Raw genomic sequence first — 13,441 nt, forward strand, 5'->3', positions numbered from 1 at the left:
TAAAAAAAAAATAAAAAAATAAAAGGAAAAAAGGAATGCGGCCTCATCTTGAGCTACTTGGGCTCTGATTCCTACAACTCACAGAATGGCTTTGCTTCAGCTCATTCACATATATTGTTACTATATCTGGAATATTCTCCAACTTCTTTTCATCCTTTAGATGTTGACTTAAGCATCACTTCTTCACAGGTGGATTCCTTAAATACTCAATTACATTAGATCTCCCTGTTTTTTTTCCCCACTGCATTTGCCAAAGTTTATAGTATCTATATCTGTTGACAACATGCAGGGTCTGGAGATGATCTCAGGTAGCAGGTAAAAGAGATGGAGGGAAAATAACTCTCAAAGGGTCAAGAAGGCTTGTGAGGTGATCGTGGGGAGGGGACAATGTAAAAGAACACATTTGAGAGCCACTGGGATATGTATGTAAGGCAAGGCTCCCCATAATTTGAATTAGCCCTTCTTGGAAAGACAACATGAGTAAAGATAACAGTCTCTTCTACACTAGGCAGTTCATTTTCTACCATAAATCTCCATAAGCCTTCAGAAATAAAATCAAGTTTTATGCCTGAGAACTATCATTGCAAAAAACTGACTCAATCTGACCAATTTCAATAGGTTTGTCATATAAAAGCTTGTTATATTTTTGTTCAATTTCTTAATAAAACTGCAAAAGGGCATCTCAAAATCCTATGCATTTTCAGATCCTGTCTCACTGAATGTATAGCTGTTTTAATAAATAATTTTTAAAAAAATTTAGATACTATATTGATGACTTGTGACTTTATATGTGCATCACCATTAAGCAATTTAAGTACAAAAGATTGCTACTCCTTCCTAGCATTTAAAAAGAACTTTTATTATGGGTCACCTGAATGGCTCAGTTGGTTAAATGTCCAACTCTTGATTTCAGCTCAGGTCATGATCTCAGAGGAGATGGAGCCCTGTGCTGAGCTCCGCGTTCAGGAATCTGCCTGAGATTCTCTCTCTCCCCCTCTGCCCCTCCCTCCACTCATGTTTTCAATCATTCTCTCTCAAATAGTAAACCTTAAAAAAAAAAAAAAAAAAAAAAAAAAAAGCTTTTCATTATATCCTTTATCTTTTTGGATCTACTCAAATTACCAACTTTGTTAACCAAAAATACCAAGCTTACATACTAAACATATGAAATGATGTACTAAAGACAATTTCTTCTTTTATAAATATGAAGAACAGAAACATTTCACAAGTCTACTAATGTTGAGGGAAAAAAATGATTTGATCGATATGACAAGGCCTTATTATGTTTAAGTTTATTCTTCTACTTTCCTTCTCAGGGAAACCCCAAGAGCCAGGGGTTCTCATAAGGCCTTAAAAGCCTTATCTGATGCAAAAGACGAATACCCACCATTGGCTTGGACATGGATAGAACGGGAGGATATTATGCCGAGTGAAATAAGTCAATCGGAGAAGGACAATCATCATATGATTTCACTCATACAAGGAATATAAAAAAAAGTAAAAGGATTATAAAGGAAAGGAGGGGAACTGAGTGGGAAAAATTAGAGAGGGACACAAACTATGAGAGACTCCTAACTCTGGAAACAAACAAGGGATAGTGGAAGGGGAGGTGGGCAGGGGGTTGGGGTGACTGGGTGACGGGCACCGAGGGGGGCACTGGACGGGATGAGCACTGGGTGTTATACTATATGTTGGCAAAATGAATTTAAATTAAAAAAAAAAAAAAAAAAAAAAAAAGAGGGCGGCCCTGGTGGCCCAGCGGTTTGGCGCCGCCTTCGGCCCGGGGTGTGATCCTGGAGACCTGGGATCGAGTCCCACGTCAGGCTCCCTGCATGGAGCCTGCTTCTTCCTCTGCCTGCATCTCTGCCTCTCTGTCATGAATAAATAAATAAAATCTTAAAAAAAAAAAAAAAAGACATCAGTGGAAGAACTGGAGAAATCCAAATAAAGTCTGGAATTTATTATTTATTTTTTTTAAAAAGCCTTATTTGATGAAGCCTGGTAACCCAACTTTCCCTGTGTCTATAGTCTGCTGGACACCTAGAACCTGGTCCATGAGTGAATACATTCTTGAATCAGGATTTTATTATCAACACTTCCTGTGAGACACAGGCTGTAGTGAAATACAAAACAACTTTTAATATCCAACCTCACTAAAGGAGGATCTTTGCTTTATGAAGATTCATACTATATTACCAAAGTTATTAACAGTTTTTTTAAAAAATAATCTTTCACTATTTACAATGTCAGGTATTTTCTCCCACAAGATGAAGGCAACAGACTCCTTTCTGTACCTACAGGATAAAGTAATTCCAAGGATGAAAGAAAACTAAATAACCAAGGGTATAAGAGACCTACGGCATAAACTAAATTTGACATTAGTCTTTTTTTTAATTATTTGGGTTCCATTTAAAATAAGGAATGAACAGAAATACTAATTTTTTTTTCTTTCTTTCTTTCTCTCTTAAGGCAAAGAGTAACAGATTAATGACATTCTTACTCATTTAGCAATGGAAAATAGACCAAGAATTCAGGGACATCCACAACACCTTCCAAGTTGAAGTCGTATTTGCAGCCGAATAAAGGATAATCTCCTTTCTTCTGAAACTTCACAGTATATATCTCATTCCCAAATGATTCTGTTTCTGAAGCTTCAAGGCGTCTTCTATTAAAGATTATCCCCCAAACCAAAATAAAAAGATTAAAATTGTTATTAGCTCAGACTTATGCTCACCTGATTATGCATGTGAAAAAACTAAAGGACGCAATTTTAAAAAGATACTTGATCAGCTTTTTAACTGAACTTGAGCTACTTTTAATAAGCAATACACTAGCAGGTCATCAACAATCATACCATGTAACTCCTAGTTAATTCTTTTTGTGTATCTGATCTAGAGTTTGTCTAGCACTGTAACCTCCGGCTGGATAAAGCATTGGTCTCCAATTTACACAAAAAGGTGTTTTAAAGATTCATCTGTAAGTCTATCTTTTGATCTTAAATGCTGAGTATACAAGTATATTATCAGTGTTTGGCCCTTATAAGATCAAGATGGCATATTCTATAAACTTTATTTCTGATAAACATTTGCTACTTTAAAATAAGCTTACTTCTGAGTATCTTATAAACCACTATATATTAAAAGCACTTACATCAGTTCAAAGCTATTGGGAGTGGTACCAATAAAATAGCCTCCAGGGCTCAGTCTCTCACAGGCATTTCTGAGCATCATGTCAGCCTGCTCATAGGATTCAAATGAATAATGACAGACAAACTGACAACTACAGATGTCAAAGCACGTTTCGGGGTCACGAAATTTGTTAAACAAAAGTTCCTGAAATAAATTAAAAATTAAAATGGGTCAAGATTTTGAAGTTAATTGCAATATAAAAACTTTTTACTAAGTTAATTTCTAGAATTAGAGTCCTTAAAATAAAAGTAGGCAGGCCCTCCCAACCACGTATCCACTACCTCATTATGCATAATAAGGCCCACAACAAAATGATCTTTTCCTTCTGGTTCAATAAAATTTGATTATCATTTTCATAGTAATTTAAAAACTAAGAATGAAATCATGTTTAAAAATCTATCAACCAAATATAACATTTAAAAAGGTTGATGCTTTAATTTGGCTTTACTTTAAAGCTAAGGTAAAATGGTGTTAACAGTAACTTTGATTTAAAAAAAACACAGAGCTTGCCTTTGGGACACTTTTTAATAGCGTTTTTGTAAGTTTCCAACATTCTAGCAGAATACTATCATTTTCCTTCTCACTTTCACAACTGCAAACAAAATGTGTACGATTAAAGATACCCATAATAGTTTAATGAGCATAATGAGTCAGACAAAGCACTGAAGGTTAAGATGAAACTTTTACTACTTAGTGCCTCTGTAGTTCTTAAACTTCATAGTTGTTACGAAATTTAGAAACAAACGGAAAGTGCAAAACTTCAAATTTTGGTATGTTGGGAAACTACCCTAATAAATTACAAAGGCAAAACAAAATGTAAGCCCAGTTCTATTTTAAGGTACTGGAAAATAAATGTTGTCTGAACAGAAAGGCAACAAATGATTTCTAAAGTTCAAATTACTGGAGCACCTGGGTGGCTCAGCTGGTGAAGCGTCTGCCTTCAGTCCAGGTTGTGAGCTCAGGGTCCTGGGATTGAGCCCCATATTGCTTTTCCCTCCCCCTTGCCCTCCTTCCTACTATTACTCTCCTGCTCTGCACTCTCGCTCTCTCAAATAAATAAAATCTTGGGATCCCTGGGTGGCGCAGCGGTTTAGCGCCTGCCTTTGGCCCAGGGCGCGATCCTGGAGACCTGGGATCGAATCCCACGTCAGGCTCCCGGTGCATGGAGCCTGCTTCTCCCTCTGCCTGTGTCTCTGCCTCTCTCTCTCTCTCTGTATGACTATCATAAATAAATAAAAAAAAAATTAAAAAAAAAATAAAAAAATAAAATCTTAAAAAAAAAAAAGAAAAAAAAAGTTCAAATTATTAAAAGCAAAAAACTCCTATAAGTACTCAGTGGGTCATTTAAAGAAATGTATCATTAATAGAATTTCTAGCTAAAACTGAAAATGGATGTCCTAAGATTTTTAATGTTTCAAAGCACATTTATTTTTTTAAAGATTTTATTTATTTATTCATGAGAGACACAGAGGGAAAGAGAGGCAGAGAGAGAAGCAGGCTCCACGCAGGGAGCCCGACGCAGGACTTGATCCTGGGTCTCCAGGATCACACCCTGGGCTGAAGGCGGCGCTAAACCGCTGAGCCACCCGAGCTTCCCCCAAAGCACATTTTAGAAGAAATAACTGCTTTTTAAAACATGTCATTCACTCAAACTAAAAATATAAAACGTAAGTTGACAAAAAGAATTCTGTACCTTTGAACAATCAGCAGTTACAAATTCTGCATTGAAAATATATTCATTATCACGACAACGATTTTTCATGTCCTCATACCGCTGCTGACACTGTTTGACAGAAACATCAGCGATATCTGGAAGGGGAACAAGTGTTAGTTAACTGGCAATGAAGACCCACAGAGATAAAATGTAAATGTAAAGATGGCACAAACAAAAGCAAAGTAAAATGCTGGGACCTTATCACGAATACAAGGTAGTAATGCACCAAATGATGCAGGTAATAATTGATATCTTCTTCACCATATGAAGTAGCATGGGTAGAAAAAAAACAATTTCATTTACAAATGTTCTTATTATATCAGTAAAATTTGATTTTATTAAGTCTAGGCTCTTTTTCAATGTTCTGTGTGATGAAATGTAAAGTAACAACATCTGTGCTACCTAACAAAGTAAAATCTGATCAGAACTGGTAGGACCGTGTTACGAGCTGTAGTGGCCACTTTTTTTCACAGAAAAGTGTTTTCACTTGAAAGAACCACTGACGGAGAGACTTTATGATGGCAGACATTTTCTTGAAAATGAACAAAATATAGTATTTGTTACCAATGAGAAAACTTGAGATTTCAAGTGAAAATCACAATTTGAAACACTTGCATCTACCCGCTCCCTCCTCCCCCATGGGGGGGGGGCTGGGCATCTTCCCAATATACTTAAAACTTTTCTGATTGGCAGTAACATTAAAAAAATGTGATTTCTTGATGTCGACATTTAGAAGATATGCATAACATCAGTAAATATTATTTTCTAAATATTACAAAATCTTTCAGGGTGAAAGATTCATTCATCACAGAAGACAGACCAGTGGATTTAAAAACAACAGAATACAAAAATTTCACTTATGCAGATTCAGATGCCATACTGGAACTACCTGTTGAGTTTTGATACAGTATGAAAAACGAATATGCTCAATTATCTGAAAAGGCTGTTAAAATATCCCTTAATTTTACAACTACTCATCAAATAACACATCTCTTGGGGATCCCTGTGTGGCTCAGCGGTCTGGCACCTGCCTTCAGCCCAGGGTGTGATCCTGGAGACCCAGGATCAAGTCCCACATCGGGCTCCCTGCATGGAGCCTGCTCCTCCTCTGCCTGTGTCTCTGCCTCTCTCTCTCTCTCTCTGTGTAGGTCTCATAAAGAAAATCTTAAAAACAAACAAACACACACACACATCTCAACACAGAGAATGCAGAAACAAGCATGAAAACCCAGTTGTCTCCTAATATTCTAAAGGGACTTGGAAAAACATTTTTAAAGTACCTCTCTTCTCATTAAACTTTATTTTTTAGTGAATAAAAGTACTTTTTCAATTCTTGATTTTAATTTCTATAATCAATAGATATAGCCACATACACAATAGCTTTCTGTGTCCCTTAAATCTTAAAAATAAAAGTGACAGAACCCATAAAACCAAAAAACTTGTTAGGTAACTTCACAGTTGGTCCTATGCACTTCATCTCATTGGAAGAATATCTGCTTCTCTCTTCAATGTTAAGACCAGCAGGTTCCGGTGCTTGATTCATTCAGTTATTAAATTCCTATCAACTTTTCTCACCTAATAGCTTTAGCAACTTTTTATGACTACTGCTTATATCGATTATTTCATCAAGAGCAGAAAATAGTGATTTTCATAATTCCCCCTGCACTTACTATTTTTTAAATAGAGCAGAATTTCCCTTTTCAACCAACCATTTGGTCACCTCTAAAATATAGAGGGTAAGGAAGATAACCCGAACCCTTGATTTGTGAATTTCAGAATGATGAGTAAGTTTCCTAGCAACCTCCAAGAGTGAACAATGAGTTTTTTTCCTTATTTGATGTGTCTCAATCCACTGAAATCACTATTCTTTTTGTTGATTTAACTGTCCTATCTTCGGCCAGTGGAAGCTGTTTCAAGTTTGTGCTTCAGACATGACTCCACCTTTGATTACTTCCTTCCTTTTAAGGAGGACAAATTATCCCAAGCTCATTACCTATATTATGCAACACCATTAGTAAAGTCTCATAACTCCTTTAGGAAAACACCCATCTCACACACAAACCCAGATTAACATCTTATAAGGTATTTTAGTGCCATGTGATGTTGAGATTCTGCTTATTTTCTAATTGCCTGATTGATCACAAATTATTCTTGCCCATATCATTATGTATCTTACCTGTACAAACTAGCTTGTTAATTCTTCCCTTTTTCCATTTGAGCAAATCTCCACCTTTACCACATCCCAGGTCCAAAACAGTGATATCGCGTTTTTTTTTCTGTCGTACCTTTTCTAAAAATTCCCCTAAAAGAGAGGAATGTCATAATAAATTAGCATTTCTCCATTTTTACTACAGCATAGACTGTTACACCTAATAACCTACTGACATCTGCCTGACGCTTATTATAAACTAGTACATGTTCACTTATGTAATTAATTCATCTTTTGGTGAACATTTCAAAATATGACTAATAGTTGACCTGATCCTCTAGCATTACAGATGAAAAAGTATGTGTCTGGTATTTTTTTTTTTAACTTAAAAGATTTTATTTTATTTATTCATGAGATACACAGAGAGAGAGGCAGAGACACCGGCAGAGGGAGAAGCAGGCTCCCTGAAGGGAGCCCGATGCGGGACTCGATCCCAGGACCCTGGGGTCACTCCCTGAGCCAAAGGCAGACGCTCAACCACTGAGCCCCCCAGGTGCTCTGTGTCCAGTATTTTAGAAAGGTCAGACAGGTTTTTGAGGGTTACTTTTAGAATCTGACTTAACACTGGATAGCAGACTCTTTTTTTTAAGACATTTTAAATTCTAATTAGCACAAGATTTAATACTTGTTCATGATAAGAAAAAAACTACTTATGATTTTTGTAGTTTCCTCTTCCTAAAAACTAAATGTTTAGCTTATAATATACCTAACTAAATCAAAATAATTATAGGATCATAAAAGTGCTTGATTTTTATAAAAGACATCAGGCTTACCACAAAAACCAATATAAGAACTAGTTCCAAAACTATACATAACTCTTAATTTTACTGTCACCAGAATTCTTAAACACTCTAGAGTAAAAAAAGAAATCTTTCATCCCAATATACCAAATCACAGTATCAGTAGGACCACATACATCAGCATTTAAATGGTTCAAATATCAGTTACAGGCATATTAACATTCTTAGACAATTGAAGTATTTAGCAATTCTAAAACTTGATATAATACTGAATCATAAATCTACTCTTCCTATCTTTATTACTCTGAGTTTAACACTTCCTTCTTCTTTTTTTTTTTTAAGTTTTATTTTTTCACGAGACACACAGGCAGAGGGAGAAGCAGGCTCCCCGCAGGAGCCTGTTGTGGGACTCCATCCCGCATCCTGGGATCACGCCTTGAGCCGAAGGCAGACGCTCAACTGCTGAGCCACCCAGGTGTTCCTAAATTTAACACTCCCTAGTTCCCATGTATACTATTTTGACTGCTAGAATATTCATGGTGTGCCTGGGTGGTTCAGTCAGTTAAGCGGCTGATCTTATGGTCCTGGAATTGAGCCCTGGGTCAGGCTCCACACTCATTGGGAAGCCTGCTTGAGAATTCTCTCTCCCTCTTCCTCTCCCCCTCTGCCCCTCCGCCTACCCGCATGAGTGTGCCCACACGCTCTCTCTCTAAAATAAATAAATCTTTAAAAAAATTAGCATTAACACTATGAAATGAGTAAAAAATTATTATAAAATCTCTTTATTTCCATAGTAAGACTAATAAGAGGAAAAATTATGAATATTATTCAAAGATACCTTTAACATGTCAAGAACAGTACTCAAATAGTTACTAAGCTATTGGTACTTCCTAAAGTACCAATAAGAAAGAGAACGCCAAAGAATAGGCATTGAGACAGAGGGAAAAAAAGACCAGAGAGGGAGCTTGGCACAGACCACACTGATTGCACCAGAACCAGGAAGACGGTGCAGATAGCAAAGCACCCACTAAGAGAGTTGCTGGAACAGCTGAAGGAGGAAGGATGAGCACAAATATGTGGAGAGAAAAAACTTTTGCTAAGTCTGACTTCAGACTTTTTAAAAATGACCTATTTCCCTGATTATAAAAATAGAATGATTAATGATGTGAAAAAATATAATTGAACTTAAAATATTTATTCAATGAATAAATACATGAATAAATGACCCTGAAAAAATATCCAAGAAATTATCTATATTACTGAGGATGATGAAGAAAGGAAGAGAAATTAGGACTAGGGTCCAAAGATTACCTTGGAAGTATAGATTAAAAATGCCACAATACTAAATAAAAGGGGGGAAGGGGGGTGACAAGCAACATTCAATTACCCTAGCTTAAAACTAGCACAGACAAATAAATCCTATTTCTGTAATAAAACATGAAAATAAGAAACAAAAGTGAGACAGAAAATATTAATATGTGTTTGAAATAATGAGCCTAGGTCTCAGCCCTAATACTATTCAGAATGAATAATGTATCTTTAAAAATTAGTCAATTATTTGGGCACTTGGGTGACTCAGGTTAAGGATCCAACTCCTGATTTCCACTTAGCTCATGGTCTCAGGGTCATGGGATTGAGCCCTGCATCAGGCTCCAAACTCAGTGGGGAGTCTACCTGAGATTCTCTCTCCCTCTAACCCTCCCATTTGGGCTTGTTCTCTTTCTCTCACTCTAAATAAATAAGTCTTTTTAAAAAAAGTAAATTACTGGGGAAACTGGCTGGCTCAGTTGGTAGAGCATGCGACTCTTCATTTCAGGGTTGTAAGTTTGAGCCCCATGTTGGTTATAGAAATTATTTTTTAAAATCCTTAAAGTAAATAAGTAAAATAAAAATTAGTAAATTATCATCAAAACTAGTAGAAAACAACCACAATTAGCACCTCATTCTTTCTAGTGTAATCCCGAAAGCATTCTCACTTTTCCTGAGGCTAGTGTTTAAAAAAACAAAACCACTCAAAATCTTACTAAGAAAAAACTTCAAAACACAATGGCTTTTAAAAATTCTCTAAACTCGGGGTACCTGGGTGGTTCAATGGCTGTGTGTCTGCCTTTGGCCCACAGCGTGACCTTGAGTCCCGCACAGGGCTCCCTGCAGGGAGCCTGCTTCTCCCTCTGCCTGTGTCTCTGCCTCTCTCTGTGTGTCTCTCATGAATAAATAAATAACATCTTTAAAAAAAATTCTCTAAACTCACATAAGAAATATGACTACTTAATATACCAGAAAGCAAAAAATATATTCTGAATATTTCCACCACTGACTTCCATTTTAATTTTAAAGATGAGTTTCTATAAATAAAATGTTGTCTCCAGAAAGCTGAATGTCTTCATCAAGCCTCACAATAAATTTCATTTCTCCCTAGGCATTACAAGAAAAATAAGTTCAGTGAAAAATCACCACGCAGGACTCTTGGACTCTAAATTAAAGGCCTAGAGGTAAAAAACCATGACACCATCCATTTTCTTTACTTAATTGAAACTGAATACTTAATCCAACATTTTGCCACTGCTCCAAAACTATTAGAGTAAAATAGAATAATTATTTAATAGCACTAAGTAACTTTAAGTATAAAAGAAGCACACTGCCTTTGGAAAGCCTAATTAACTTATGAACTTAATATCAATTAAACACTCACAAATATCTTATATAGTCCAAATTTAAATACAAAAAGAATTTATCTTGAAGGCCTAGTTTTAATTTTTGTTGCAGTTTTATAAAGTCAAAGTTTGATAATTAAATGAAGGAATTAATAATCTAATAGTTTAGCATATGAATTACCATTTGGGAAGAAAAAAAATGAAACATAAGCTGAACTCCAAATCATAAAACAAAAATCAATCATACCAATGAGGACACTTTTCATCCAATTATTAAAGTTTCTTAGGTAGAAAATACGACTTTGGCTACGCTTCTCCAAACCAACTTCCTGTAGTTCATTATAGTGGGCAGCCACTGCTGAACTGTGTCCTTCTTCTAAGTTCTGAAAATAAGAGAATGGAAGAAAATTAAGCATCAGAACATGGCTACTATAAGCCTAAGAGAGCATATGATCTATGTAAGAACAAAATACTAATGAAATTGGTAATCTTCAGTAAGAAATGGCATTGATGAGAGAAATCCTATTAATTATAATCAGACGTAAGATTTGTTCTCCTCTCTTCCCTATTTTTAAAAACACCTCTTGGTTTAAAATTTTCATCTTTATCTTTCATCTGTATAATTTTGGTGTCAATGTCTTAATAAAATCAGTACTCTTCCAGAGTTCTAATTTACTCAATTCAATAAATGTCAGGTTCCTACAAGAGAATAAAATAAGAGTAAGTTATATTTATATTATCATATAAAATTATTGTTAAGAACTGAATGAGATACACAAAAGAATTAGAACTCATTAAGCTATGCTCAGTGTCCGTGATTTTTGGGTTTTTTTCTTTTAATCTAATTCAACAGCTTCTGTGTGTACTCCCTACCTAATACACCAAGCATTCTAAATGCCATGGTAGGTAAAGGGCTTCAAATCCCCACACTTCCCTGTTCAACAAAAGTGCTTCATCTTTTACCCATCTTACATATCAGGTTTAAGATTTTCACTGGGAAAAACGGGTTCTGCTGCTAGTAAAGTTGGGAAACTGTGTGTGTAATACCAGCTCCTCTGTTACATGGATTGAGACCCTACCAATGACAAAAGCCTATACCCTAACGCTTCACTCTGCGCCATTCACTGAAGTACTCCTTCCATTCAAATTCAGGTTCTGCCTCTGAGTCCCTCTTGTTATGGCATTCCCAGATGAAAATGACTTGCTGTCCCCTGTTCTATAATATCCATCCTAAATATCAGGCTTAAAATTCTATGTAACTACCCCAAGAGAAGCTCAAACAATATAGTTTAAGGAATCACATTAAAGCTGAGTATAATGTTGAAATTTATTCTTTTAAGTCTTAGTCTCTACTACTTCTGACACAGAGAGTGATGAAACATTTAATAAAAAAGGAAAAAAAATATATCAACAGGAACTTATAACTCGACTTTCTTAAAATGCTGAGAAAAAGCAAACAATAACTGGCTTTCAAGTTTCTAGTTGAGTAAAAGCGTTCTTAAATAATATAAAAATTATCTCAATTAGTAGAAGTTTCACCTAAATAAAAGCAACTAAATTACAAGAGTTAAAAGCCCACTATATCTTAAGAGATTATTCCTTACAAATAGAACATTAAGGTTTAAGATTATGTAAAAATCAGTATTATTTCACAATTCAATTAGACACATTCCATTATGAATAAAAAAAAAATACATTCAACATACTTTTTGCTTTTCAGGAACATCCTCAAGTTCTATTTTTCTCTTCTTCTGTGTGCCATCTCCAGTAGAAGATTCATCTTTTGGAAAATCATCAGTTTCCATTCTTCTTTTCCTTGAAATGCCCTCATCATCACCAGAACCTTTTTCCTCTGGGACAATTTCAGCATCAAGTTTTCTTTTCTTGGTTGGAGTATCTTCCCCACAACTAGAACTTTCCTTTATAAGATCATCTTCAAATTCCATTTTTCTCTTTTTCGGTGCGTCTGCTTGTCCCCAGACAGGAGCCTTTTCAGAAAGTCCAGTCCCAGGAGTGGTTGTGTTTTCATTAATACTGAATGAAGACTTTGTTTCCAAATCTTTTGATGCTTTTGCCTCTTCGAGAGAGAGCTTTTCACACTCTTCTGCTTTTGCAGAATTTTCCATTTTTGATTACTTAAGTAGGTGGCAAAACTTCATGAACTAAGACTGGAATGGCAAAAATTTGATTTTACTCATACAAACACTAATGCCGAAAGTTTAAAACAATTTTAACCAGAAGCTAGCCATTTAATTCAGTAATCAGCTAGGAGTTTAAATAAATCTCATTACAGAGAGAATACTGAAATCATTAACTGATATATGTCACATATGAACCTCTGAATATTTTAATATGGAAATACTAATTATAATCCCTAAACATACGTATGATCTTACCCCTAAGTCATTACTGGCATTGAAACGGACAGATGAAGTAGGTCTTACACAAGCATTTGTTCCATTTCTGTTTGGATTCTTACTTTATAGCCTGAGTTCTCAAACTGTGAGCTGGACGCTGTGACAAACTTGTACAGGTACAGCAGGGTATTCTAAAAGTCTAAGCAACACAGCTTCACATAGAGCAGTTTCCACGGAGTAGAGAGCACTGCATTCCTTTCAATGACAGTAGCACTTGTGCGAAGCTGGTATTTTGGGGGATTCCACATGAAATCAATGTGAAACTGCAAACGAAGTTGGCAATGTCAAATCTGATCTCACAGCTTGAGAAACTGGACAGTACCCAACAGGGGTACACGTTCCACCAGGAAGCACTTAGGGCTAACTAAGAATTAGACACAAATACTATTTTTTCCTTTCAATTTGTGTATTAGTTTTTAGACAAGGTCGTTAAAACATAAATACTAAATTCTTTAGACTGAACTACTTACTAAGTGGAACTGCGGGGTGTTTCTTCTGGCCTAGTGACACTGAAATAAA

General features: G+C 35.7%; 1 protein-coding gene across 3 annotated transcripts in view; it reads right to left on the reverse strand.

Annotated features, from left to right (window-relative positions):
- The window catches only part of RNMT (RNA guanine-7 methyltransferase), a 33,843-nt gene that overhangs the window by 18,840 nt on the left and 1,562 nt on the right, over positions 1-13,441 (reverse strand). For all 3 annotated transcript variants that reach the window (XM_077893020.1, XM_077893009.1, XM_077893030.1), the window contains exons 2-8: positions 13,393-13,431; positions 12,212-12,673; positions 10,753-10,888; positions 7,079-7,204; positions 4,882-4,997; positions 3,151-3,332; positions 2,501-2,665 (exon numbers count right to left, since the gene is read on the reverse strand). In XM_077893020.1, coding sequence (XP_077749146.1) covers positions 2,501-2,665; positions 3,151-3,332; positions 4,882-4,997; positions 7,079-7,204; positions 10,753-10,888; positions 12,212-12,631 — 1,145 coding nt within the window. In that variant the 5' untranslated portion in view covers positions 12,632-12,673; positions 13,393-13,431. The remainder of the gene's footprint in view (positions 1-2,500; positions 2,666-3,150; positions 3,333-4,881; positions 4,998-7,078; positions 7,205-10,752; positions 10,889-12,211; positions 12,674-13,392; positions 13,432-13,441) is intronic.

Source organism: Canis aureus, chromosome 1 (assembly GCF_053574225.1).
Source record: "Canis aureus isolate CA01 chromosome 1, VMU_Caureus_v.1.0, whole genome shotgun sequence".
Taxonomy (NCBI): Eukaryota; Metazoa; Chordata; class Mammalia; order Carnivora; family Canidae; genus Canis; species Canis aureus.